The 27,203-nt window shown below is 45.4% G+C and overlaps 3 protein-coding genes across 7 annotated transcripts; 1 reads left to right on the top strand and 2 right to left on the bottom strand.

Annotated features, from left to right (window-relative positions):
* Window positions 1-6,902: 6,902 nt before the first annotated feature.
* On the bottom strand, window positions 6,903-12,799 carry ccnq (cyclin Q). 3 transcript variants are annotated; one of them, XM_030119761.1, is made up of 6 exons: window positions 12,750-12,799; window positions 12,381-12,608; window positions 11,585-11,768; window positions 9,968-10,100; window positions 9,508-9,726; window positions 6,903-8,847 (listed from the first exon to the last, which is right to left on the bottom strand). In XM_030119761.1, exons 2-6 carry the CDS (start codon window positions 12,502-12,504, stop codon window positions 8,758-8,760), a joined length of 750 nt encoding a protein of 249 aa, XP_029975621.1. In that variant the 5' UTR covers window positions 12,505-12,608; window positions 12,750-12,799; the 3' UTR covers window positions 6,903-8,757. The 3 variants fall into 3 exon arrangements, with proteins under 3 accessions (XP_029975621.1, XP_029975622.1, XP_029975620.1); XM_030119762.1 differs by having other exon boundaries at window positions 9,508-9,739; window positions 12,381-12,789; XM_030119760.1 differs by having other exon boundaries at window positions 12,381-12,789.
* Window positions 12,800-12,973: 174 nt separating this feature from the next.
* On the top strand, window positions 12,974-17,008 carry cfap126 (cilia and flagella associated protein 126). The gene is made up of 5 exons (XM_030119619.1): window positions 12,974-13,105; window positions 13,197-13,259; window positions 14,357-14,431; window positions 14,637-14,837; window positions 16,516-17,008. Exons 1-5 carry the CDS (start codon window positions 13,079-13,081, stop codon window positions 16,705-16,707), a joined length of 558 nt encoding a protein of 185 aa, XP_029975479.1. The 5' UTR covers window positions 12,974-13,078; the 3' UTR covers window positions 16,708-17,008.
* On the bottom strand, window positions 16,128-25,792 carry LOC115408718 (alpha-1,3-mannosyl-glycoprotein 4-beta-N-acetylglucosaminyltransferase C). 3 transcript variants are annotated; one of them, XM_030119618.1, is made up of 7 exons: window positions 25,635-25,792; window positions 25,475-25,551; window positions 22,251-22,331; window positions 21,842-21,992; window positions 18,946-19,200; window positions 17,801-18,876; window positions 16,128-16,962 (listed from the first exon to the last, which is right to left on the bottom strand). In XM_030119618.1, the coding sequence occupies exons 3-6, from the start codon at window positions 22,326-22,328 to the stop codon at window positions 17,975-17,977; spliced, it is 1,386 nt and encodes a 461-aa protein (XP_029975478.1). In that variant the 5' UTR covers window positions 22,329-22,331; window positions 25,475-25,551; window positions 25,635-25,792; the 3' UTR covers window positions 16,128-16,962; window positions 17,801-17,974. The 3 variants fall into 3 exon arrangements, with proteins under 3 accessions (XP_029975478.1, XP_029975476.1, XP_029975477.1); XM_030119617.1 differs by lacking the exon at window positions 25,475-25,551 and having other exon boundaries at window positions 16,129-16,746; window positions 16,858-16,962; window positions 25,635-25,791; XM_030119616.1 differs by lacking the exon at window positions 25,475-25,551 and having other exon boundaries at window positions 25,635-25,791.
* Window positions 25,793-27,203: the final 1,411 nt, after the last annotated feature.

The following is a 27,203-nucleotide window of genomic DNA, read 5'->3' as shown; positions in this document are numbered from 1 at the left end:
TGGGGACCGCAGCCTGAGTGCGCCAGGACCGGGGAACCGACCAGCGGCTGCTCCCCGCGCCGACAGCCGCTAGTGTGAAGGCGAGGAGGGGGAGAGAGAGGAGAGACGCCGCGGCGGGAGGAGAGGCTCCTGCGACATCTTTGGAGGAGGAGGAGGAGGAGGAGGAGGAGCTCGGTCGCAGCATCCACTGGGGGGAAGGGGGGAGGATGGGGGGGGGTCGCTTTACTACGTCACCCCCTCCTTACTGGCTGCGTGATGACGACATGACGCACGCTACATCTTACGCATTCTTTTGGCGTACTTTTCAGGGGTGCGAATCAATTAAACTCTTCACAAAATAGCATAGAAATACTTCATTAGTACTACACTTCTTTGAATAATGAATGATAAATTATGTTGATATCAATTTCCAGTCTATTCAGTCATAGCAATAATGCTAATAATAACAATATCAAACATAGAAACAGATTTCCTCATCAATACAGTCACTCATATAAAAGTATGTTCAACCTACTTTACAAAAAAATGACAAAATGTCAATTTATGTAGGACATGGGGCACATTTTTCCTATTACAAATACCCAACACAGTATGTGTTCATTAATATTTGTGTTTTTGGACCCCCCCCCCCCCCCCCCCCATACACACATACACACACACACACACACACACACACACACACACACACACACACACACACACACACACAGGGAGAACATGCAGACTCCACACAGAAAGCAAGACTCATATTCTTCTATTGATATGAATTTCCACCACAATTCTGGAACAAGCTTACACGGTTTTAGCATTTTATAATGCACTCTATCAGAAAATACAGTCTAAAATGTATTTTACACCATGTTGAATGTGGGTGAAATCAGGACTGCTGGTCGGTTCTTCTCTCCTCCCCACTCCCAGATTATGGAGCTGGTCTTTGACTAAGCTGCCCTGTGGACGGGACCGTGGTCATCTTGGACCGTAGCTTCGTCCTGGGCTGCAGAGTTACCGACCATCTTATCCTGTAAACCTTCACTGTAAATCTGTAAAAAGTCTGCTTGTGGCTCTGAAGTGCAGACAGGATGAGGTCTGCAGTGACACGCTCATCATGCTCTCTCGCATGAGCTGAAGATCTTACAGGCTCACTGTAAAGATTGGGGAGAGCAGCTTCAAAAGGATCCTGTCCAGATCAATCACTCGCGGCTCCTCGAGCAGACACCGACCGAGGCAGAGATCTTTCTGCCTGCTGCTGTCAATCAATGACTGTCTTGAATGATCTCAGTCTGCCTCTCGTTACCTGGCATCACCTCAAACCTCAAGCAGTTCACACTGGTTAAACCATTCAGGAAAATACTGACGAGAGCAGTGGTGTTTTGGGATCTGATGGGGTTTGAATAAACACAGATGAAGTCCATGACTTTTGCTTCCAAATTTGCTTTCTCTTCCCCCCTAATTTTGCACCGGCTGTGATTCAACCATGTTTGTTTATTTTTTGCTTTTTACTTCTCCATTGTGTGTGTTTGCAGTTCCCACCAGAAGTGTCTCAGATGTTGAGCTTCAAAATCAATCAGACTTTGTAATTTTGGACCTTTATTTTTTTTTGTTCCTTGTTATTTATGCTTCTGATTTCAGCTCTGTGGTCACCGGATAACAAATAATTACATGTGTCAATGAAAAACTGTAATTAACTATGATTTATCTGACATAAATCACACTGTTCTTTCATATTTTAACAGCTGTCATTTTGAATTTGAGGAGAATGAATTCAAATCGCTTGAAAACACAGTTTATCTCAGTTCAGTCAATCTTTTGCAGTTTGCATATTGGACACATTGATCTCTCAGTAATGAGTAATTGTGCAGCCCAAACAGAAGTAAAAACAAGAGCAGAATAACAGTATCAGTGAATGTTCTTGTAACTTTCCATCACTGTGTTGATTGTATAGTGAAGTCCAACAAGATGAAACTACTTTGTCAAGCACTCATCTGGAGTGGTCCTCACTTTCACCAAATTGTGTGTGTGTGTGTGTGTGTGTGTGCCGGTGGACTCTCCCTCCTCTGCTCTCAGACTAAACAAAGCCGAGGCCTGAGGCGCTGTCCGCTGTGCTGAAAGCTAACACACACCGAAGTGCTGAAGAACAAAGAATCATACATTCATTTCATGCGGGCTCCCGCCAACACACACGCACGCAACAGTCCATCAGAGACCACACAACACACACACACAACACACACCCCACCCCACCCCACCCCCACCCCCACCCATGCACAGCTATACCCAACTGGCTACTGTCAGAGCTTGTTATGCAGCGAGCTGGTGTGAGGAGAAAGAGGAGGAATGTATTTATAGATGAATCAGATGAACTTATTAATAGAAAAGCTCCACACTGCAGGGAGATGGACCATAGGCGCACCAGTCCATGACTGCACATGTGCGCACACACATGCGGCTTGACGAAGAGCGGCGCTGCCGATTTGATCTTCTCCTGCTTTTTGTCTTTCCCTGTTCCACACCACGTGGCTGGGCCTCTTCATCAGTCACACGTCTACAATCCAGTCAAGCAGCTTCAGGTTTCAGGAGGTTCTATTCTTCACTTTATCAGCCAGATTTAAGTTAAAGTGCATGCTCATTTCTGGATATGAAGTTTGCAGTAATTTAAGACTGACTGGATTACAGCTCCCTCCCTATGTGTGGTAACAGGGTCTCTATACAAACAAGCAGTGAGAGGAGTTAAGAGGAAATCATTTGTACTTCCTGAACTCATCAGAAGACATCTGAAAAGGTAAATGAAAATGAACAGCTTGTATTTTCCAATATATTTCATAAACAAGCAGCACATACTGAGAATGAAGGTGCAGCATGTGATCTGAAAGCTAAATCACATCAAACGTGACTAGTTAATATAGTTAATTAAGACTTTCCACTCATTCAGGTTATTTATCTCACTAGTTTCAATCTCTCTGCTCAAACTTTGACTTTAATAAAACCTTTAATAGAACCAGAGCAGTGTGAAATCACAGCAGCAGTTTGCACATGAGTCATCTCTCTGTCTACTCCCGTGTCTCCACAGGCTGGACAGACAGCAACGCTTCATGTGTTCAAAGCAAACACTGAAGTTTAACCAGTTCTTTGTCATTTTAAAACATGATCCTATTTATTTTAAATCTTTAGTGTGTGTTTTCCGTTTTGCCTTCTTCCTGCATTTAAACATGCTTTTCAGCTGTTGGTATAAACTTTTGTGTCTAATTATGTTTTTAGTCATATGTAAAGAGTTTCCAATTTTACTCTCCTTCGTACATGAAAAACTTTACAAATTAGGTTTGAATTTTTGAATCCAAATGTAAGAATACAGTCGACTTCCTGATGAACGCAACGGCTTTTCTGAATCTTCATGAAAATGTGTGTTTAGTCATGAACTCTGTGAAACATTTACATCTACAATAAACAGTCGTGTCAAAATATAAACTAATTATAGTGGAAGATGAAGAATGACCTGGATGAAAGCAAGGTGTTTTATATTTCTAAGGTGGTCCTTTGTTTTCATGTGAACATTGTCAGCAGTTCCTGTTTCATTTCATTTGCATGATGGGAAGAACAACAATAATTTCAAGCTACTTTTACTGAGAAAAACAGCAACTTTCTGCAGAACCAAACTCACAGGAGGAGACTTTCTGCTTTTCCACTGTAGACCAATTGTTAAATTGAGTTTTCGTCACTACAACAGTTAAAAAGTCTGAGTTCAAACCCTAGATGAGTTGTAGAATATTTTTTTCCTGTGTTTTTTTTTTTGCCAGTTCAGTCTTCCTGAAGGGGAATTTTATTGCCTTGGCTTATTGAAGTTACTGTACCTCAAACCATATTGTACATTCAGGTCCGATTATTATCAGCATCACCGACACTTCAGAACTCTTACAGAAACTCATTCGACAGGAGAGGAAGCCGTTTGAACTTTATATTATTAATGGATTTACAGAGGAACAACACTTGGCTGAACAAAATCAGACGAACATACGACGATATTGTTGATTATTGTTGCAAATGCATCAGTTAAAACAAACATGTTAATGTCCCTTATTCTCCAAATAGCAGTGATCTTTCTCTTGCCCTTTATTTACACCAGCTGTGCCTGGGCCCTTCTTTTGTTCATCAAATTTTTGCAGTGAGCAATCAGAATGCTCACTAAACTCTCTGGTGTGTGTGTGTGTGTGTGTGTGTGTGTGTGTGTGTGTGTGTGTGTGTGTGTGTGTGTGTGTGTGTGTGTGTGTGTGTGTGTGTGTGTGTGTGTGTGTGTGCATATTCACAGTTTTTGACCTCACACACTGCTCCACTGCAGTAGGTCTCCATCTAATTGGTCAAATTAGAAAAATCGAACACGCTTCATCTCTTAAAACTCTGCATAAATCACAGCCAAGCATAATTTTTTCTTCAATCCTCCTGAAACCCGTCTTCACAGAGACGTGCTTGTTGATGCCTGCAGCCTGGCGGGTTCGGGTTGTGCTGATCTTCCTGCTTGGACGGAACTTGTTGAGTGACTGATTGGCCTCTGACTGAAGGCCGGATGGGGTTTTTCTCATTCTTTTTCTTTTCTTCCTGCTGACCCATCGCTCTTTTAGTCTTCTCACATGCACAGTGAATCATGCAGGCTGCTCTGTCTGCTCCACCCCTTGACACGAGAGCATGCACAGACACACACACCCTCACTCTCCCGGGTCTATTGTCCATGCACTAGGCGTTTGAGCAGCACTTGGATGATGTGTAATCGGTCTGAGGCTTAAAGCCACACTGCTTCTATCCGTTCAAGGACACTGACTGCAAGCCTGATCTAACATTAACATCCCAAACTGTCATTCTGACATGAGCGCACACAGCTGGTCATGAGTGTGTGTGTCTGTGTGTGTGTGTGTGTGACCTTCTGACTTCCCCTGAAGCCCAGTGTAAAGGCAGAAGTGTTGTGTAAGCAGATCAGAAGCACAGAGCGGAGAGGAGAGGTGACCGGAGCGGGATGGAGAGCGTGGAAGCATGATACAACCGTGAGCGCCGCTGCTTCTCCACCCTCCCCTCCACCTCTCTCTTCCATCAGTGTGGTGCTCCTTCTTCCTTACTCCTCCGACTCCTTCCCGGCTGATGGTTAATTCATGGAGCCTGGCTGAACACGCACCCTCTCCATTATTAATACAACATTAGGGAGACAGAGAGGAGGAGGAGGAGGAGGAGGAGACGCGAAGAGACGGGGTAAAGAAGAGGACGGGCCCGGAGAAGAGATGGAGGGGAGGGAATGACAGTGGCTGAGAGAGGAGGCTGGAGGAGGAGAGGGCCGGGGAGGGAAGGGCGGGGGTCGCCGGGGTTGGACGGGGTGACAGAGGCGAGGGGGCGGAGCAACATCCTCGTGTGACCAGAGACATGGTCCTGGACAGAAACACCATCACACACTCCTTCATAGCTCTGTGGTTTAATGTATCCATCAAACAGAGAGTGTGTAGCCTGCTGCTGGTGGCTCCCTGAAGAAAAAGTAGTAAAATAAAGCAAATATTTCATTTTCAGTCTTTCAAGGTGACTCTGATCTCCCAGCTGCAGCTCAATGGTCCATTCAAAGTAGAGAAAGGTTAAATAGTCGACCCAGTCTGAGTCTCCTGCACTTCTCCGTTCACTTCAGCCGAGTTTCCAAAGGCTCCTCTTGGTCACCAGGATTACATCCAAATGAAAAGTCTCTGAGGGAAATCGATCTTTTGCTTTAACTGACAACCTGCTGCTGGAGTTTTGAGACAGAAGCGCCTGGAAAGCTATGTTAAAGATCTAAATGTGATTACACATTTTCCCTGATGATGGTGGATTATCAGGGACGCTCTCCAGATGACGCCAAACACTTAGAGAGCTTCATGAACGTTTCTCTATGAGCAGTGTGTGAAGAGATGTAGCCACAAAATAAAGCTAAACTGAATCGGCTTTGTTTTCCAACATTTTACTGGACGTTGGAGTGTCGGCTATAATTCCAGTTGCTGATTCTCTTTCATTGTTTGTGCTGAAAGGTGAGACAATGACGTGCTGTTGGTCTCAGTGTTGTTAGTAAAGACTTTCCTCCATCTGAAGACACAGAGGTAAAATGAATCTTTCATGACTTTCAGACCTACTTCTCCTTCCCAAACTTTGTCTGAAGGGAGGCGTAAAGATCCAGAAAGACCAGAGCTGGCTGAACCCGTCCCTGGCGTCTCGGACTGGAGGTGGCCACAGGTTCCTCCCAGAGACGGAGGCAGCAGAGGGTTTTCCACGAGGTTCAGATCTTCACTTCTGACCTGGAAACACGCGATCGGAGCGACCGGGCCTCTCTTCACACACACCCTGGGAGAAAACACACCGGTCCTGAACATGAGGAAAGTGCTCAGAGACACGTCTGTCCCTGAGAGGACGACGACGCTCGCGCTTGTCTCTTAATATAACTTTAACCTAAATCTAATTCTCAGCACGGTTCAGCTTCTTTAAAGAGCTTCCAGCAGCCAGCCCACCTCCGGTCCTCACAGAGATACAAACCCAGGTTCACACACACACAAAGGAAAGTAAGCCAAACACTCATCCCCTAAAAATATCGATTCAGGGAAGCTTGATACAGCGAGCAGAGGGAAATTAAAGCTGACTTTAATAGGACTCACAGGCGGACCTACAAAGACAAACAGCAGTGACGGCTGATGTTTCACAGCTCACATGCAAAGAGGAGTTATTTTAGATTCTGCTGCTTTTCAGACAATAACACCTTTAAAGAGTTGATTGAAATTTATTGAAAGTAAAACTGTGTCGCATGAAGGGAAAAAAACATGAAAATGTACACAGTAATACGGAACACACACAGCTCATAATGAAATATTATCTTCTAATTTCTACAAGATTTCAATTAAAGAAAGTTATGATCTGTCTCTAGTTCCTTAAAAATATATATAATTTAATATGTTTCATGATGAAATGTTCAGAGGAACACCAACACAAACAAAAGCACTAGATCTACTGAAATCTTTTTGTCAGGATTTAAACGTATTTAGTATTTTGTTAAGAATCTAGCACTGAAAATACAAAAAGATGTGTTTCACTGTTACCGAGGCCCAAATATACATTTCTTCATGACAATCATAAATATGAACCAAGATAAGCCGCAGAAAATGTACAGATGAAAGAATGAATGTGCCAATTTTCAGTATGTGGTGCATGAATTATTAATACAGAATATTTCTTAGCAGAAAAAAATTAAGTACCTGTTTTTGTGGGATTGAGTTGAACTCAAAAGCATAAACTCATTGGAGGTTACGGCTGGACTGTGACCCAGAAAGGGACACAAAGGAGAAATGACGGGGAAAACTTAACAGCTGGTTGTTCACACATAATTCTCTTGAAATTCAACTCTAGTGAAAACATTGACGTGGATAAAACCGATGTTCCTCTGCGCAAAGTCCCGAGGCCAACAGGAAAACATCTCTGTAACCACAGTGACACGACTAAAGTCACCAGTAATCAGAAAATGTAATGCTGTAAGAGAAACGCTCATTACAGGAGGAACTTCTGATCCCAGTCCTCTTTCACCGGATACCAGCCTTCTACTTCCACTGGAGTCACGCTCTGTTTCAACGTTTGAATGCTTCATCCACCTCCGCCTAAAGAGACCCTGAAACGCTGGTTCAGCAGTTTGCTCAGCGTCAACATGTCAGTCAATTCATGTTTAAAGAGAAAAACCAACAATTCAACATAACAGGAGTAAACGGTGAAAAGAAAAAATAAAATTCTCTTTTACCAAGAAAAAGCCTGCAGACCCAGCCTCAGAGGAGGGGAGCCTCATTCAGTCGGCCTCACTCCTAAGAAGAGTGCATTTTCCTAGAGTCTTGTCTCAACTGCCTTAAAAGAAGATCCATTTCCTCAGTGACAGGTCTCAAAGTGCCAAGGCGTTTCTTTTTTTTAATAATTCATGTATTAGTTTCCAAATATGCAGAAACTGATCGCTTACAGAACAGGACAAAATCAAAATATACAGAAAATCTCACAGATTTTTCCCCTGCTGGGTAAGAAGTGGACTCAAACCATTCTGATTTGGATGCTGCAAATACTCAGGGGGGGGAAAAAAAACAAACACGGAAAATGCAATTCTGCTGCCAAACATCCCATTTTAATCACAGTATATTAGCATTTCAGAATACGTCCAACAATCAGCCAGCCAACTGTCTTCACAAGTTTTTATAGAAGAGGATGAAAAATGAGTAAAGACCCGTCCTCCGCCTCCAGACGCAGACTCATGCAGCAAAACGGAAAGGTTCAGCTCGCATTCAACTATAAAAATATACATATATTTAGAAAAGAAAAACTAATGTAATGGAAGTCAGCGTCATGTTTATGGATCAGCGGAATCTTCTGGATCTGTTTTCTGCTTCTGAGCCGTCGGTGGATCAAACATGTGGCGTGTGTGTTCCAGAGTGGAACACTGCTGTGCTTCATGTCCCATCAGTATCCTGCCCCCACAGGGGGGCTGGGGCAGGAGAGGCAGGAGGGACAGGGGGGGCGGGAACTGCCTCCCCACGGTGGCGGCAGGCGGAACTGCAGCAGCCGTGTTTTTGTCACAGTTCACAGACTAACTGGGGCACCAGAGAGCTCCTGCACGACACACACCTGAACCGCAACGCAGCATCGCTCCAAATCATGAGCTGTTTGTGACGCGCGCACACACACACACACACACACACACACAGATGTGCGCACACACACGTCCTGCTGGCTGCGTCCTTCGATCCTTCAGATACACTTGGCCTCCATGTCGTAGAGATGAAGAAGGTCGGAGATCACAGCATCGATGTCCTCTTGGGTCACGTTGTCACACAGCACCTAACGCACAGGCGAACACACACACACGCGCACACACACACACACACACACACACACACACACACACACACACACACACACACGGCCTGGATAAACATGGACATCAAAGGTCGACCTACATTCGAGCGCCTGCAGGAGAGAAGCCGGACGCCGGGAGGTGCGCCGGTAGTCAGGGAAGGGGCAGAAGCTGGTTTGTGAAACAGTTTGGTTTGCTCCAGATTCATACGAATCGCTGCCGTTTCTGAACAGACCGACGATCAGCTGCACAGATCTACGGTAAAACCATCCCCATGTCGACATGATTCACAGGATCAGTCTGTGTTAAAAGCAGATTCATGACTTCAGTGCTGTTTCATACCGGCTGGACTGCAGAAGAACTGCAGACGCAGGAACAAAGATACTGTCCCATCAGAGCAGGAGCAAATTAGAGTTGAGACAAAGAGCACTGACTCTTAAACCACAAAGTGATAAAGTGTTTTCATCTACCAAGAATCTACGTTTAAATAAGATCGTGCAGCCAAACAGAATAATTTGAATTCTATATTTTGTCACTAAAATATCGCAAATCTGTCATCGCAATATCAATATATGAAGTTTAAATGATGAAAAAAACCAGACCGAACCGTGGTAAACTCAGCATATCATGGACTCCAGACCCACCTGCCACCAGGCCCTCTCCCCGTCCGGCGGCTCCAGTCCGTAGCTGTTCAGAGCCAGGTACAGCGTCGCTATGGCGATGTGCTGGGGGGCGTGGCGGATGCACATGGCGCCGTGGTAACAGTCCTGGAGCAGCGCCCAGGAAGTCTCCGCCACCGGGGTCCGAGACCAGGCGTGGCGGTTCACCAGGGACCGCACGGAGAGCAGGTAGTGCAGGAGGTACTGCAGGGACACACTTCAGTCCGTCAGGCCGGAAATATTCACACGAGCACGGATCCAAACATACAGAGAACACAAGCGTATTATGAGAAGAAGAAAACATCGATCTGTGCATCACATCTTGAGTTTTTACACTCACCATCTGAAGCCGAGAAACATGTGATTAAAACATGTCACGTTTAACACCAGCGGGAAAAAGCAGCTCCAGCATACAATAAAGAGAAACGTCACCGTTCACACCAACCTTGTGCGGGTGTTCGAAGGAGACGTGGAAGTTGAGCTGCCTCAGGATGAGCAGCTCACACTGCACCACGCTGTCCCGCAGCTCCCAGAACTCCTTGTTGCACTCCAGAGGAGAGCTGCCGCTGTTGAAGTACCTGCGAGGGAGGGAGGAGAGCGTTCCAGACGACCAGGCCACAGCACGAGAAACTTTATCAGGAGGGAAAAGAAAACTCAGGACTCACACCGCTTCCTGTTAATGCTGCAGATATTCTACAGACTGGCCTCAGCTTACATATAAAATCCACATCTTCAACACAGACATGTTCCATTTACAGAGAAATAACACAGAAAAGGAGAAAATTCTTCCACACCAGAGCTCAAAGCTTTCACGTACCAGAAATCAGCTGACAATTAATGTCACTCTCCAGATAAATAAAAGTTTACAACTCAGCGAGTTCAGAGTGAAAGCACAGCGTCTGATGCAGACAGGAAGGATGAACTGATGAACTAATCTCTCACCCATGTACTGAGTGTGGAGCAACGCAGCAAAGAATTTTCCTCTCAGATCAAGTTTTTCTATTCTAGATTCATTATACTAAATAAATATTAAGCGAACTGTAAGCAGACTGGAAATCCAGTTTTTGTTTCTGCGTTGGTTCACTGCTCCTCCACCTGAGTGATGCCAATAGCAGGACACTGGGAAACTGGAAATGTCTTTACACGGTGGAGGTATCATCATGCTCCAAGGCTGCTTTCATTCTTCTGGTACCACATGTTTTGAAGAGTAAGACTTTTTAGGGAGACATTTGTTCTGTTTTTGAAACTTTTCAGCAGCATAGATGGAAGTTTAAAGGGCCTCATCTGCATTCCACAAAACCCCTATATGTGCTTTAATAAATCTGAGATATACTGTGGTTGCATTACTCAACAATATGATCAAATACTGCATGATTATTAGCTTTTAATCTCATCCAAAAAGAGCTGCAGAGATGCCTCACTCCAGCACATGTCAGAGAGAAAAGGCAGCTGCAGATCAACACTCACTTCAGCTTAAACGTTTATCGCATGGAACCTGACAAGACGAAATTGCTGATAAAAAATTCAACAGATAAACTTTAATTCCACTATTTGTCACTTGCAATTAAAAAAAGAGTTGCACTTTCCTCCTTTAACCAGCTCGATGCCCAGATGGGAGTTCAACAGACATTAAAGGTGCTGTAGGCAGGATTTTACTAGTCAATGCTAATTTTTCCGCGTTTTCTTTGGATTAAATGTTAAAGTATCCATTGATAATCCTTTTGGAGTGTAGCATAATTGCACTACCGCGAGGGCGCAGCGTTTCCATCTGTCTCTGTTCTGCGCTGAAAAGGATTCTCGACCGCTCCAGGTATTTTTGACCAATCAGAAGAGCCCCTGAGGCTCTATCCTGATTGGTCAAGGGGCGGCGCTTCATCCTTCCTCACGATTGTCCAGCAGACGCCTTCATCCATGTTAAATTCAAAAGTTTTCTACTTCTAAAACAACAACTTTGAGGACAAACTCATAACCATGTAGTGAAGAGATCATCAGTGTTCTTGACTTGAGCAGTCAGTGGTCACAATGCTCCAGCAGATGAAGAGTTTCAGGGTCGACCGGATACCTGTGGCTCACGTTGATGATGTCTCTCGTCCTGATGTGCTGCTCCTCCACTTTACCCGCCAGGTAGATGGCGCTCATGGCCACCAGGTACGGCTCGTACGCCCTCATGCTGACTCGATCGAAGAAGCGGTAATACAACACGCACGCCGTGGCCATGGGCACCGAGCGCATGCCCAGCTTCATCCCTCCAACAGAAAGACATCAGCTCGTTATTTCAACAGTCAGCTCTCAAAAGGATCCATTTATACACACACACACACACACACACCAGCAGGTACCACTGATCTGCTGCTTCTTGTCTTTATAATCCATCTGAATGATTGTGAACTGAGAGCCAGAACGTTTAACTGACCTGTATTTATTTTATTTTGCATTCTGCTCTAACATATTTTCATTTATTCACAATATTTCAGTCACACTCTAACACTTTCTGTACTCTCACAGTATACATTTAATTCATTTTTAACACTTTTTGGTATAGTAGTGAAGGATTTCACTGTCATAATGTCTTTGCACATAATCATTATATGAAATAAGATATTTCTGTTGACATCACTTACTTTGAAATTAATAAAAGAGTGCCCATTAAAAACTAACACACACCTGATCAGTGTGAGCGGAGGGAAGCAAATTACAGACGAAAAGTCAAAACTATTCGGCTGTACAAACAAGACAAAGGAAAACAAACACAGGTGAACACACTTATTTCTATGCCAAGAATGAGACAAGTTGCTGCTGCTGTTCGTTCTCTGCCACTCTTCCTCAAAAGGCAAACTGAACCTCTGTCTGTCACTCACCTGTCTCCATGATGAAGCGACACACTCTGAAGTGCGTCTTCGTGTCCCGGGCCGGATCCTCTCCTTCCCCGCTGGAGTCTCTCCTTCCCGCGGTGGCGGCTGGGCGGGAGGACGGACCCTCCATGGTGTCTGTGTCACACTGAGGTGGAGGACATGCGGCCGTGGAGTCTTCTAGCCCTCCGTGAGGGACACAGTGAGACACGGGACGGCTGCTGCTAGCTTAGCGTGCTAACGAGGAGACAAAGAAAGAAGCTAATATTGAGCTGCGTTTAAAGTCGCTGCTTCGCTCCGACGTGATGCGATATAAAGTGTTATAAATGAAGAAATCACATGAACGACGCTCAGAGTTTGAGAGAACGAGACACCTACAAACACCTGTCTTTATCGCCACCATGTAGTCACCTGTGACCCGGAAGATAAACACGCAAACTTCCGGTTGGAGGTGGTGTCTATTAAAGATTTTTATTTATTTATTTATTTATTTTTAGATTAAATTCATAATCACTAAACGAAGAGAGAATGTTGCATAAAATGCGAAGTTTAAGAAAAATATCAAAATTTAAAAATTTAAAATAAAAAAATGATCGATTGGCCCTCATTGTCTTCCGTATTTTTACGCTAGTGTAATTTTTTTTTCATCGTGTTGCTATGTAACCAGACAACAACATAAACAGACCCTGTTTGTGACCTGCAGCACTATGTCGTCCAGGTACTCAGCCAACCAGGTGAGTCTTAGTGCGTCCTGAACCTCCTGAGTGGATTAATGAGATTTTTAATCACAGAATAATGAGTAGAAATCCTCTGATTTCTCCTCAGTATGAAGGTGCCTTCCGGTCCCACAGGCTGCAGAACTGGTGTCAGGCCAAACCCTCCAAACAGGTACACCGGTCCCATCATCAGGCTTCACTTAAGTCTAAAATGCATTTGAACTGTTTATAGAAAAGACTTATGAGTGTATCTTTCCCACAATATTACAAATCATGTCTGACTTTAGATGCATGTTTGAACAAAAACGTGTGTCATGTGATTTAATTACTTAAATAGATCAATAAATAGAGCACAAAGTTTTGAGCCTATGTATTTATTTGAAGGTTATAGGAAGACATGTTGAGACTCCCAATTGTGCTTGAAAAAGAGCCAAGAAATGGAGTTCAAAGCCAGTCTGACTTATTTTTGTTGTAATTTGGAAAAATAAAACTATCAAACTGGGACCCTTACAAACTAATATGATTATACTCAGTCAGAGTGATTAGTACAAGGTGCATCACCTCTTCATCTCTCCTCAATACAGAAAATCTGAGCACGAACGATCAAACAGTAAAACTTCAAAACCAATCATTTTCTCATCAAGGTCAAAGATCAATGCACCAGTTTTTTGTCCTCTGATTTTTTTTTTATTTTGAACAATAACTTGATTAAAAAAACATCTTAGATATCAACACTTTGCCTTTGTCATCAGTTCCAATATAATTGATTAACACTCAGACATTCATATTTTCTGTCCTTGAAGTTTCCTCTTCTTAACATTTCACTTTAAATACTGGCATGTCACTGTCCAAACTATTTTTACTTTTTTCAACTGGATTATTATTATAGCTTAATTCCATGTCACACAATGTGAACTTCATTTTTTTTTTTCAACATTTTGATTTTCTTGTCAATATTTAAACTTTTATTCGGGAACATTTTGTGTTTATTGATGATCGTGATATTGATATTGTAAAAAAGGTTTTCATTTCGATCCCATTTAAAGTTTTTCAAAGTTCTGGTTTTAGTTGAAATCAGAATTTTGTTTGCAAATTTTCATTCTCATCATTTTCACTTCCTGTCAAAATCTGAACGTTTAACATAATTTCAGTTTTTCTTTAATTGTGTGCATCTGTGTTTGTGTGTGTGTGTGTGTGTGTGTGTGTGTGTGTGTGTGTGTGTGTGTGTGTGTGTGTGTGTGTGTGTGTGTGTGCGTGTGCGTGCTGTAGAGACCTGCTGCCCACCGTGGTCACACCACCATTATTTCCAATGACAGAGGACATTTGCTTCCAGGAGTGGTGAAGGTGAGAGTCTGTCAGAACAAAACTTTCTGAATAAAAATGTTTCAGGAATTAAAGTGATGAACAATGTGCTGGACTGTGGAATATGAATGTGTTAGAAAGATTATATCCAAACCTTTTGTATATAACTCTCTGGAGACAAACCAATACAAGCTGCAGGAGATATTTCAAATATAAGATGAAAACTTCCTGACTGGTTCTGAAACAGCGGGGCAGCGCGTGGCCGGACTTCAGGGGCACCTGGGACCTCCCTGCCCGGATCCCGGCCCAACACATCAACCCCACCGCCCGGTCCCAGGAGGGCCTCCACAGGCTCCGGTCCTGGGGCCTGCAGCCGCAGCGCAGTGGCAGCTTCCAGCCACACGGGGGCAGCAAAGGCACAGAGTGTCTGCAGGAAGCGGCTGAGCAGGTGAGGAACAGCAAAACCCTCAAATGACCCTGAGATACACTGAAGGTCAAACATATGAACAAAACCGGCCAAGTGGAACAAGTACAAGGAAGACTTTTATTCACAGACACGAAACTGACTGAAACTGGTGCTTCTGATTCATGAACTGTCTCACTATGACTGTCGACCACAATTTGATTCGTTGGCTTTTAGCGTCAAAACTGACTGAGCATGAAAACAAACTGGCTTCAGTTCACATTACCCTGAAGACGAACACCGTGACAGACTCCATTTAATGTCTTTCTGCAGATTTTATTTCACAAAAAAAGCACAATTTTACCCATTTTTTATGTTTTTGGATGTGAGAAAACTGTCAGCTTGAGAGAATGAGCCACACCTGGAGTGATTTTAATACTTTTCACTTCATTTTGCATAATGTTTCAGTAAAAGGTCCAGTTAGAATATATTGAATATTAACATTAAGCCCAAAGGGTGAAATACACATCAATTTAGGTCCAAACTGACTCATTTTACAGAGCGAACTCATCCTTTTGGGTTGTTCCAAATAACCTGAAATCCAGCCAGGTGATCCTGAAGGGTTTGGTGGGGAGAAAAAAAAATTAAAATCTAATGCAAAGGTCTGAGGTTTCCCCCTGAAAGCGGAAGTGCAGTGTGATTAGCCTGAACACGGTCCAATCAGCCGCAGGTGTTGATGAGCACGGTGTGTTTAACGCAGTACCACACACTAACGTGTTTGCAGGTCAGGTCATGTCTTATTTCCGCTTCACACTGAAAAGTCACTGAAGTTCAGGTGTTTTTTCTCTCCAGTGAAAAATGTTCTCACGGTAAAGTCTGTCTCCCTCAGAGCTCAGGCTGGGAAGCTGTTTGTGGCGAAGTGTTGAGGAGGGCGAGGGTTAGAGGAGAGAGAGGATCGGACATGTGATCCATGCGGGTGTTTGGGAGGTTTTTTTTACTGGTTGAGTTATTTTTAGAGTAGGGGGAGTGTTTCTGTAGATATTCTATCGGCAGGGGAAGCTGCAGAGACGGAGTGGACACTGCAGTTGGAGCTGTCAGAGAGAAGGACACGCCTTTTTTGTTCACCAATCAGTCATAATAATAATAATAGATTAATAAATGACAGGGATCTCGGTCATAGGTGGCGTGAATCCTCCAGTCAGCTGATAGAGAGTCTTATTCTCAGAAACATATGAAGGCAGGATTGTAGGTCGACACCTTCTGGTCTGAATCTGCCTTTTTAATTTAAGGACAGACACTCTGGAAAATCTTCCTTTGTAGAAAAAAGTGGGAAAAAATGTGCACATCTTTTTATTGAGGTTTAAATGCTAAAATCCTCAACGTTGACTCATTCACACCAGAGCCCGATAGAAACTGTCACAACATCACTTACTCATGTAAAAACATTTCATCTTGATTACACTTTATAACATCTTTTTAATGCTATAAATAGAAAAAACTTAACTTAACCACAATTATCTTTAAGCCCTGGATCTCAGGAGCAGAATGAAACCAACAGAAAAGTAGTAAAGGAGCTTTTCTTCGACAGTGGACGAGCCATGAAATGAGCTCCATGCTGTGACAACTTCAGCTTCTGGCTTCTTGAGCGTTTCCCTCTCTGTGAAAGCACCATGACACAAATCAGACCGACTGGACTCTAACGGATCTGTTCCGGCTCTTTCAGAGCAGTGACGGCCCGCCGTCCCAGAGGAGCGTCTGTGAGAACGACGGAGTCCTGAGCGGGAAGCCGGGCTCTCCGTCTGAGAGTCAGGCCGCTGGTCCGGGTCCGGGCGCCGAGGCGGAGGAGGAGCTGCAGCAGCAGCAGATCCACGGCAGCACCGAGCTCCAGGCGTTAGATTCAGCCAAACAACAATAAAAACACTCCAGCAGCAGCAGCACGTCGGACTGGGTCCATCTGATTCACACACACACACACATAATAAATACAGTGCAGGTGACGGTTCAGTCCGCTGAGCGGAGTCAGGACTTCACACCGGGCAGCGTCCAGACGCCCTCGGTGGCCCACCTGCTCTGGAAGCCGAGGATCCTGTCGCTTTACAGCTGAGATCAATCACATGGAGCCAGATTCAGGATTAGAGATCAGCTCTGTCAAACATCAAACTCCCCAAAACTGAAAAATGCACCTGATCCAATTTCTTTCATGTGATCTTATTCACTCGGCAGTCAAACTAATAAAACAGGATGTTTATTTGATACAAAGTGATTGGTACGCTCATTTATTTCATTTTTTTCCTTTAAAGAACAATTCCCTGGCATATTTTACCTGAAGAATATTCTAGAAATCGTTAACAATTTCAAATCATGAAAACTCAATATAACAGTTTGAGTTGTTTTGGACTGACTTCACATTTGAAAGAAAAGATAAAAAGTGCTGAAATATCCGTCCATAACATCCTCAGGCAGAAATTCATTTCATATCATCACAATACCTGGAATCACTATAAATTACATTCAGTGTTGAACAGTCCTCATGTTAAAGGCCTGAAATTACTGAAGAGAGTCATGAACAAAAACAAATGTACATATTGATGATTAAAGCTTTTTCAGTGCCATGAACATGTCCAGAAGGCATTAATAAATTATAAATAATAAGTAAGAAACATTCAATTAAAAAATTACATCCCAAAATATCTGTTTGAGACGTCAGACGTCTGCCTGTCTCTGTGTCCTTCATGTGGACGGATTTATTGTTTGGTTCGAACCATCTGGTTCTCCATCATGTCCACGTGTGTGTGTGTTCTGGTGGTCATAATGTGATGGCTGAACTGTGTAAACCTCTGGACAGCGCTGAGCTGAGCTGAAGGCACTGGAGGACCCACTGGAGGGTTTTCAGCTTCAGAAATGTTTCTCTTTGGTTTAACAGAAACAGGCGTCCTGCTTCCAGCAGCTTCTTCCTGGTTTCAGGATGAATGCAGGAGACCCCCACCCACCATCCACCCCCCACCCACCCGTCAGAAATGGCCGCCTCCGATGACCGTGCTGCCACGGCGCAGCCCTTCAGGCAGATCAGTGCTCATTTTGCTCAAACAGCAGCTTTGTGGTGTTTCTAAAGAAGGCCGCCCCCTGCATCAGTTCCAGCTGATCGGGACCTGGTTTTCCCCCCCGGCAGGGTAAAGGGACTGCTATGCCGGGTGTGGAGGGGTGCCGGGTTTTTCCGTGATCCTGATTTTGCGAATGATCACCCAGTCGTTCTGCGCCGCTGTGACCAGTATCCTCACGCAGGAAGAGGCGGAGCTGTGCCGCCGGTCCACCTCCTGCATTTCAAATTTCCCGTTCTTGATTTCTCCCAGTGGCTCGAACGACGTACAGCTCTGCTCTGTCTCGCTGCTGACCACCCCCGTCCCTAACTCCACCCGGGCCGACTGCAGGAAGTCCTTCCCCCCGGATCCCGTCTCCACGGAGACCCAGGTGAGCAGGGCGGGCCGGGACAGCACGGCCGTCAGGTAGTCTCCGCCCGCTGGAGAGCGGCCCCAGAAGAACTTCTCCCCGGCGTCCCACGCGTTCTGCGGCGCGTGGTCCTGGTAGGTGGACATGTTGGAGAAGACTCTGGCTGGAGGATTGGCGTAGAAGCCCTCCTCGAAGTCTTTGTCCTTGAGCTTGTTGTAGTTCCCGTGGTAGGAGGAGTAGATCCCCATGTGCTGGAAGAGCGAGGGCTTGAAGAGGAGCTGCTCTCTCTGGGTCATCACCTCTCGGAAATGGGTGAGCAGCCAGTCGCAGGGCATCTCCTGGTAGAAGAGGAACAGGAAGCGCGACAGCAGGGGAAGGTGGACGGACTTGTAGAGCTTCCCGATGTATCCGAGGGCGGAGAACTCCAGCGTGGCCCAGGTGGTCTTCTTGGCCTCCTGCTCTTCCACGCGTTTCTTGATAGTTGTGAAGAAGTTTTTGGCGCAGGAGATGTCGTCCTCCAGCTGCAGGTAGTAGCGGCCCAGACCGGAGCTGTAATGGATCAGGAAGGAGTAATCCAGGTTCTGTTTGGAACGGAACGTGACGCGGTCCGGCGGGTCGTTGTAGTTCCTCTTGAGACCTGCAGGAAGCGCCGAAGAGGCATCAGTGGCAGAACTCTCCTCCTGAAACATCCTGAAGGAGCACTGACCTGTGACTGCGGGGTACCACTCCTCAGAAACGTGCACGACTATCAGCTGGCCTTCTTCCAGCTCTGACTGGAACTCCGTCTTTAGTTCCTTCACCGTCTCGACTCTCCAGCGGACGTCGAAATCCGCGAGCAGCACGACCGCCACCATGGAGGCGCGCTCCTCCGCAGACGACTGGGAGAAGATGGAGCGCAGGGTGGAGGCGAGGTAGCTGCCCTTCTTCCTCTTCACGGAGGAGAGGCCGATCGCCAGGTATTCTGAAACGTGCAAACAAATCACTACTGAGGGGCAGCTGCAGCCAAGAGCAGAGCTGACAAATACATGGCCTGCGGGCCAAAAGCAGGACGCCACACTGTCCAAGCCGGCCGCAGGATGAACCTGCAGAATGTTACAGAAACCTTGGCATTCAATTTTTAATAGAAGTCAGCAACAGTAAGGAGAAACGCTCACGCTCTTATTGCTCAAAAAGCAGCATTAGCATACTGAGAGAGTCCTAATGCTAATGCTAATGCTAATGCTACGTCCTGATCTTCACCAACACAAACCTGAAGAGAAATGCTCCAGAAGACAGGATTTCACTTCTTTCTGTAGATTTGGACTGACAAAAAAAAACAGAATGAAAGAAATACCGAGGCCATTTGTTGCGTCCTAAACAGAGGACTTTTTTTAAAGTTTAAGTTCTCATACTTCAGCCAGACTAAAGAAACAGTGGAGTTGTGTGTGTGTTTCTAGAGCTATACACTGACATTTTCTGTTCTGAAATGAGACTCTTTGTGGCTCCACTGACCTAGAAGTGAGGGGAGCTTGTAACCAGAGGGTCACGTATCGATTGAAGGAAGCTGAAGCTCCGGAGCTGAGAAGAAACCTTCAGGACTGAGATTATCACCCGTCTACGTGAGAACACGCTTCCCTCTACAGCACCAGGAGACTAGCAGAACTTTCTGTGCAGCAAAAACCCCAAAGAAACACGAAAAGCCGTAAATCCTCAACCTTTTGAGTTAATGATTTCAGTGTCATTTCAAAAGTGAGCCGCTGCCGTTACTGATTACAGCTTCTCAGCAGTCCTGTCTGAGGTAAATTCACAAAAGTTGACTCGTTTCCAATCTTCTCGATTGTTCCATACATTTTTGGGCTAAATACTAAACAGCTTTTTTCTCAAAAAATGATGTTATTCTGCACAAAAAAGGAAAAAAAAAACAGTTTTCCATGTCACTGAATGAACCTTAGGGAATCCGGGTCAGGGACTCGGCGTGACCTGTTCCATTTGTCTTGTAAATATTTAACACGACTGCATGAAGTATGAGGAATATTTACAATCTCATCAAGGAAAAAAAACCCAAACAAAACTTAAAAACAATATGAGCCTGGAGACAGACTTTATCAGTATCAGACTTTATCAGAAATCAAGTGGTAAATGTCGAATCCATTTCTGCTGCGTGATCGTCCCACGCTGTGAAGATACTCTAATAAAAACAAACTGCTGTGAGCCTCAGCGCTGCGTCTCGCCTCTCCATACACTCCATTCCTTCCTCTAAACCCTTCACACGTGATGCACCGTGCCCAAAGTTGGCAAGCCTTTCTATTTCTGCCAGTGTTTCGGAAGACTGCAGCGGGCCTCTGATCTCTGAGGCTCTGTGATCGAAACTGAAGTTAAACCTGACCGACTGGATTTTTAATCTTTAAGTCTCCTCGATGATCAGGCTGGTGTCGGGACTTCACACTGAGGAGCTTCCAGCCATGATCTGCGGACTGGTTAGACAGTCGGTAAACTAATCTCAGCTGTGCCTCATCGCAACACAGGGTTTTCCATGCTAATCTTTGCTAACCTGTAACCTGCAGTCCCACACCCACCACACCAAAGAAAACAACAAACATGTAATTAAACCCCGACGACTCCAGACGTTTTGCAACACAAATCGCTCTGGACGCCTCGTCCACAGAGCGGCCTTCCACAGAGTCGTACTGGAAGGAGTGGGCGTTAACGGCCTTCACTGATTTAATCACGACTGAGAGATAAGCCTAAAGGTTGCTTTATATGGCGATAAAACTCATAAATGTCTTGCGTCAGGGGTAGAGAGAGAGGCGCAATATAAACGTCTGCGCACAGCGTGCGCTCCGTCCCGTCAGATATCACACACCACTCACGGAAACACCCGCCACCCCGGTGACTCATAACCTGGACGAGAAGTTTGAGCCTCGTCGGGGCGTCTGAGGAGGTCGGCGAGTCGTATCGTACGGGCCGCGTGGAGAAACGTCCGTAGGAGGGGCGCCGCCGCCGACCTGACCTCTGAGAACACCGGCAACGATAAACTGACTCACCTTCTTATCTGTCACCGGAACAAAAGACTCACAGAGCAACTTTTCTTGGACACCGAGTTCTGCTGATCGTCTCGAGTGCACCTTTTTTTTTTTTTTTTATCAACACACTTTTAAAACCCATAGATCCATTTTTCCTCATGGCATTGAGGTTATTTAGCCCAGAGCACATACAAGGTATTTCCGTTTTTTTCCACCGATCCCTCCTAACATTAGTTACACTCAAAAAGAGCTTTTTTAAAACAAGTTAAAAATGAAATGCCGATTTCTTTTTATGGCATGAAGCTGCCGTCCTACCCGGCTTCCCTCCAGTCTCCCATTGTGTGACTCCTGTTGATATTTTTAGAGCTCGGTTTCTAAACTTCCATTTTTGCAAAGTACTTTAGTTGATCTGAAAACATGCACCTGGACTAAAAGGACGCCAGTCGTGACCTTCATCCTGTTGGATGATGAACATATTGATGCCCTGCTGCATGACCTGCAGACGATCAGATGCTTCCCAGTGAAAGCTGGAAGCGCTTTCATCCAGAAACCACCTTTCTCTACACCAGCGATTGTTAGGAATAAAGAGGTGGCACTGACTCTGCCGGGTGGCCGGCGTCCCGGCCAGCAGCTGGTAGGACACGTTGAGGGGCAGGAAGTCTCCCTGCTCCACCCACGACTCCTGGCTGACCAGCCGGTCGGCCCGCCGGCTCAGCTCGCTGACGGCCGGCTCGGACGAGCCCAACGGACCCTGCAAGACACACACACGGGGACGGGGACACGTCAGTACGTAGGTCACAAACATGTCATACACACTGCAGGAGGGAGGAGACACTTTGGTTATGGTTTGTCTGTTTGTCTGAGCATAAAGACTCCATGGTTCAGCTTAGTTTCCTGCAAGCAAATCAACATTTACATCAAAGTGCTGAGTTTCATGAGCTGAAAGTGGGACTCTGTGTGTGTGTGTGTGTGTGTGTGTGTGTGTGTGTGTGTGTGTGTGTGTGTGTACCTTCATGAGATAAATTCCCCCGATGATAAGCAGCAGCACAGCCACCAAAATGTTCTTCTTCTTCAATAGACACCGCATTTCCTGCCACACACACACACACACACACACACACACACACACACACACACACACACACACACACACACACACACACACACACACACACACACACACACACACACACACACACACACACACAGAGTCAGTGCTCCAGTAAATAATTCAGCTCAGAGTGAATCAATGTTTCAGGAGGTTCGGTCTGAGCGCCACTGAGCTGTTTCCTCTCCAGACTCTAACTCAGGTGCTCAGACTAATAACGACGTCTGACTTTTAAAGGCGATCAGCCTCGAGTTATGTCTCAAGTCACGTTACATGCAGGCAGGAGCGTTAGCACCAGGGTTTGGTGTGTGTTACATTGTGTTTGCTAAGAAACCCTGTTTCCGGGTGGAGGTGCCGCTGTCTGCCGCAACAAAAAGAAAAGAAAAGCGCCGCATGGGAGATGATCGGTGATGAAGGAACAGCTCTGAGGAAAGAGAGGAGCAGTAGCGGTGATTCTTGGAACAGAAACAGAAAGAAAAACAGGTCGAAGCCTTGCTGGCCTGTGAGGCAGCCGGTCTGCAGCCCGACGCTCTGAACCTGCTTTGTGTCGCGCTGTCAGCCGCTGTTTACGTGAACTCTAACTGACCAACACTTTTCCACACACACTCCAGCTCCGTGCAAAGGCCAAAGCATCAAACATGAAAACAGAAATCATACAGCAAGAACAGATCTTTTCACACCAGCAGGACACAGTATTCCTGTTGGTTTTCATCAGTTTCAAGAGTCAAAGGTCAGCGAAGACAACTCTGATCATTTCATTATTGAAAGAGTTTATTTTCCAGCTTGAGTTCTAGAATTCTACTTAAAATCATGTCCCTTGTGTTTTTGCAATGAATTATCACCTCATTGACATTTTGACAGGAAGTCAGAGAGTCTCGGTTTCACACCATGACTTCCACCTGAGAGTTCATTCAACAGGTTTGTATTTTTATCTCTGCCTTTGGCTTTTCTTTGTTGTTATTGTTTTCTTGTTACTTTCCTGTATTTGAACATCCTTTAAGATCCTCTCCGTACTGAAATGTATTTTATAAATAATGTTGTCTGATGTGGGTTTTGACATGAAGCCTCCTGCTGGTTTTTAATCTTCGTAAAGACACACTGGACCTGAACATTCAGGAAACACAGGAGCTTTGCTCTGTGGAGAAATATGACCGAAGCTGTGCAGAAAGAATTAACTTCTGTTTCTGGATCACTGGAGCCAAACTCAAACCTCTGTGATACTCATCCCATCTTTTTTATTTTGTCTGTACAGTTGAAAACCCTCAAAGATTAAAGATAGAGGTGTGGACGGATTAGTAAATAAAGCATAATCCTGAATTAAAAATAAACTAAACTTTTGATGTTTCAGTTTTTATGGGTTTTAGGAAAAACACTAATCAGACAGCAATTCAAAAAAACCTTTTTTTTCATCTAATAATTTATAAAATTGAGTCAGGAGTTACTCGAAAAGACAATAAATGTATTGCAAAGTCCGAAAACACTGCACCAGTAGAGGCGTCATGTTTTAATGAGCAGCCCTGATCCCCGTCACTGTCGAGATAATAATAAAAAAACAACTCTGAGAAGGTGAGACGAGTCTGAGGCAGAACAGAAAGTGTTGAGATCATGGAGTTTTAACTTCCTGCTCATGTCTCTGGAGCTGCGAGCAGCACAGCGTGACGCTATGGTTCAGCTCTCACTGCTTTCAGGAACTGACTATTGCAACAACACGTCATCAGCAGGGTAAAACTAACCTGTCTCATGACGGTCTAACCCAGCTCACGTTCCCTATTGGTGGGTGAACAATCCAACGCTTGGTGAATTCTGCTTCATTGGTAGCCATCATGATGCTGCATATCGCCAGAAACTGATCCAGGATGGGCTCAAAGCTCCATCAGTGTGGATTCAGGCAGGACATGAATGAGAAACCTGGCATTAACGTGGTTAACCTGTTTCTCAGACCGCTGGAGCGAGCAGATCTGCACGGTGATCAGAGCAAACATCTGATAGCTGCAGCAGGAAGGACTGATGGGAGGAAGCAAGATGACCACGATGGGAGCGGCGAGGAAGAACCGACCGGAGCCTGTCAGTGTTCACTCGCCTCAGAATGAAGCGGAGGAGCTGAGGAAGGTCAGCCGGTGAAGCAGTCGATCAAGCGGCCATTCCCACAGGCTGCTCCGCCTCCCCGCTGACAGGTGAACACAACGGCCGCTGCCTCCAGCTCCGACCGGTTCTGCTGCAGCTCCTGCATTGTCTTCTGCCGTCGGCAGAAACACCAAAGCTTCTGCTCAGGTGAACCGGTGAGCCGGGAAACACCCAAACCCTCCAGCTCCGCCCACACCCTCTAGCTCCGCCCACTACCAACAAGTCTGTTTTACAAGTGTCAGATAAATACCAAGACATTTCCCAGTCATTTAAGGTTCTGATTTAAGGTGTTTGAAGGTGATTTGTTTAGTTATTTCATTAAAAAAGGAGAAAAAAGAACATCTCTATCATTTTACATTAGTCATTTAGCCTGCCGATGTACTGAGATAAATATGGTCATTTTGACCTGGACAAAAGGTGAACACAATACAAAGGTTAATTAATTTAATCAAATCAAACTTTATATGAACTTTTAATAAAAGATTTAGCCCTTCTACATTTTAAAAACTTGCAAATGTCAAAATAGCCCAGTAAGATTTCTTTCTTTCTTTTCGTAAGTCCTCAGAAGAATAAACATCTTTCCTTAAGAGACTGTTCATGTTAAAGCAGTGATATAAGTTTACTCAAGATTAAAACTGATCTAAATTCAACCAATAGACGTACCTCCGTCTGATCCTCTAAAACTGAAACAGATTAAATGTTTCCTTCCTTTGAGGTTTCATGTCAGCCCTTTGCTGAAGTCTTTTTAACCCCAGATTACAGCAAAACACACCTCAGGTTTTAAACTCATTAATTTTCTCCCATCATTTGACGGCCTGGATTTTCACCTCGGGCGGCCAGTTTTAGTCCGCGGGCCACGTGTTTGACTTCCTATAACCTGAATGAATTATCTTAAAATACACGCGTAAAACAGAAAATAAAAAAAACTTGTCGCTCACACAGAAATAAGGCGGAATGAGGCTGAAGCCTCCGGGAAGCCGCTTCATCCTGAGCGGACCAACCTGTTGAGGCTCGTCGCTTCGTTCCGGTTAAAATGTCACTTTTCTGTCTCACTGTCGGTCATAAACCTCCCGAACGGCTGAATGGAAACAACGCGGGTCAGAAAAAAACACCGGAGGCGCCTGCAAATGGTGAAATATTCAGTTTTCGTTTGAGACAAACCTCCGTCCGCTCGCTCCGCGTCCCGCCGCGCCTCCAGCCGCTCCGGGACCGGCGGAGCTCCGCGGAGGCTCGATCCCGCCTCCAGGGCGCCCGTCCCGGCCACGTGCTGCCCTCAGCCCCGCTGCCCGGCCCGGAGGGCGGGGGGGGGGGGGGGGGAACTGTCACCAGCTGCCGGGAAGACGGAGATCACAGCGCGATAAGAGCAGAATTACACCATCGACCTCAGCGGGTTCACACTTATAAATAAGATCCTCCACTGCCATCCCGAGTGCCCATGAGCAACTGGGAAGGGGGAAAGTTCCCACTTTCCAGGTGTGTAAGATATTACAGCAAAAAAGAAAATGTTTCCCTGGCACCATAGAGGAGATACTTTTATTGAAAAAAAAAAAAAAAATCAGTATTTTATATTTTCCTTCTTTTAACGCTTTATAAACTCCTCCAGAATGGATCCTGCGGCCGGATTTTGACCCGCAGGCCGCATGTTTGACCTCTGGCTTCAGCACTGGGTCCTTCAGACAGACATGGTGGTTCCTGCTGATGTCCTTCACTGAAATGTTTCCATCACACTGAGGCGTAACGCGACACGCCGGCTGTGAGGCCAGGGGTAAATAAAGCCGCTGTCTGCCCTGCCGGGGCAGCTGTTTGTTGGTAAACAGCTTCTCTTTCACTCTCGGGCCACAGACCCTGACGAATGGGCCTGATAGACATCACTTCTAATGCTATTTAATCTGTGTAAGGGCCGCTCAGAAGCAGGTGATCTGGGTTCACCTCTTCACTGTTCCAGTGATCAGAGAGTGAAGGCTGGTTCCACCTGGACAGGTGAGCCCTTCGTCACACCACCAGCAGAGACCGATCCGAAGCAGGTGAGAGGACAGACGTACCTGCAGGTAGCACCGAGGACACACAGAGAGAACATGCAAACTGCCTTCACAAAGACCCAAAGCCTGCAGCGGCACGGAGGTGAAACCACTGATTAGAAGAGAAACAGTCACCAGACGCCGTCACCAGCTCCACACTTCACAGGAACCGACTTATTAACATGGTTTACTTCTGCTGTCTTTCTTTCTGAAAATACTTCAGTTCAGAAGAGTTTGTGCTCACACTCAGTCTGTATGCAGCTGAAAATACAACATCAATATATGATTCAGTTCTCTTTTGCAGCAGGTAAAGGAAGATGTTAAGTCTTTCAATAAAAGAGCAGTTGGCACATAAACAGACAATAGAAGAGTTTAGCGTCCGTATTGAATTACTTCTGTGGCTGTTTGGTAGTTCGGTAGCCTGTTTAGCCACAGGATTTCATCTTTGCCTTTTGCAGACGATGTTGTCCTGTTGGCTTCATTGAACCTAGACCATCATGCACTGGGGCAGTTTGCAGCTGAGTGTGAAGTGATGAGGATGAGGATCAGCCCCTCCAAATCCGAAGCCATGGTCCTCGACCGGAAGAAGCTGGTCTGTCCTCTCCAGGTTAGTGGAGAGACTCTGGCCCAAGTGGAGGAGTTTAAGTATCTTGGGGTCTTGTTCACAGTGGGGGACGAGTGGAGAGAGATGGTCAGGCGGATCGGTGCAGCG

The sequence above is a fragment of the Salarias fasciatus genome, chromosome 20, assembly GCF_902148845.1.
Source record: "Salarias fasciatus chromosome 20, fSalaFa1.1, whole genome shotgun sequence".
Taxonomy (NCBI): Eukaryota; Metazoa; Chordata; class Actinopteri; order Blenniiformes; family Blenniidae; genus Salarias; species Salarias fasciatus.
Note: the sequence above shows the minus strand (reverse complement) of the source record. Positions and strands in the feature narration are given on the sequence as shown.

What these genes read in the sequence shown, in the direction of transcription:
- ccnq (XM_030119761.1), bottom strand. Translation starts at nt 12,504, where the DNA reads ATGGAGGGTCCGTCCTCCCGCCCAGCCGCCACCGCGGGAAGGAGAGAC. An exon ending in TCGCTTCATCATGGAGACAG is followed by an intron (nt 11,769 to 12,380) that starts GTGAGTGACAGA and finishes TTTCTGTTGGAG; the next exon opens with GGATGAAGCTGGGCATGCGC. An exon ending in CCTTCGAACACCCGCACAAG is followed by an intron (nt 9,727 to 9,967) that starts GTTGGTGTGAAC and finishes GTGTCCCTGCAG; the next exon opens with TACCTCCTGCACTACCTGCT.
- cfap126 (XM_030119619.1), top strand. Translation starts at nt 13,079, where the DNA reads ATGTCGTCCAGGTACTCAGCCAACCAG. An exon ending in AGGCCAAACCCTCCAAACAG is followed by an intron (nt 13,260 to 14,356) that starts GTACACCGGTCC and finishes TGCGTGCTGTAG; the next exon opens with AGACCTGCTGCCCACCGTGG. An exon ending in TGCAGGAAGCGGCTGAGCAG is followed by an intron (nt 14,838 to 16,515) that starts GTGAGGAACAGC and finishes CGGCTCTTTCAG; the next exon opens with AGCAGTGACGGCCCGCCGTC.
- LOC115408718 (XM_030119618.1), bottom strand. Translation starts at nt 22,328, where the DNA reads ATGCGGTGTCTATTGAAGAAGAAGAACATTTTGGTGGCTGTGCTGCTG. An exon ending in GGGGAATTTATCTCATGAAG is followed by an intron (nt 21,993 to 22,250) that starts GTACACACACAC and finishes TGTGTCTTGCAG; the next exon opens with GGTCCGTTGGGCTCGTCCGA. An exon ending in GTGGTACCCCGCAGTCACAG is followed by an intron (nt 18,877 to 18,945) that starts GTCAGTGCTCCT and finishes CGCTTCCTGCAG; the next exon opens with GTCTCAAGAGGAACTACAAC.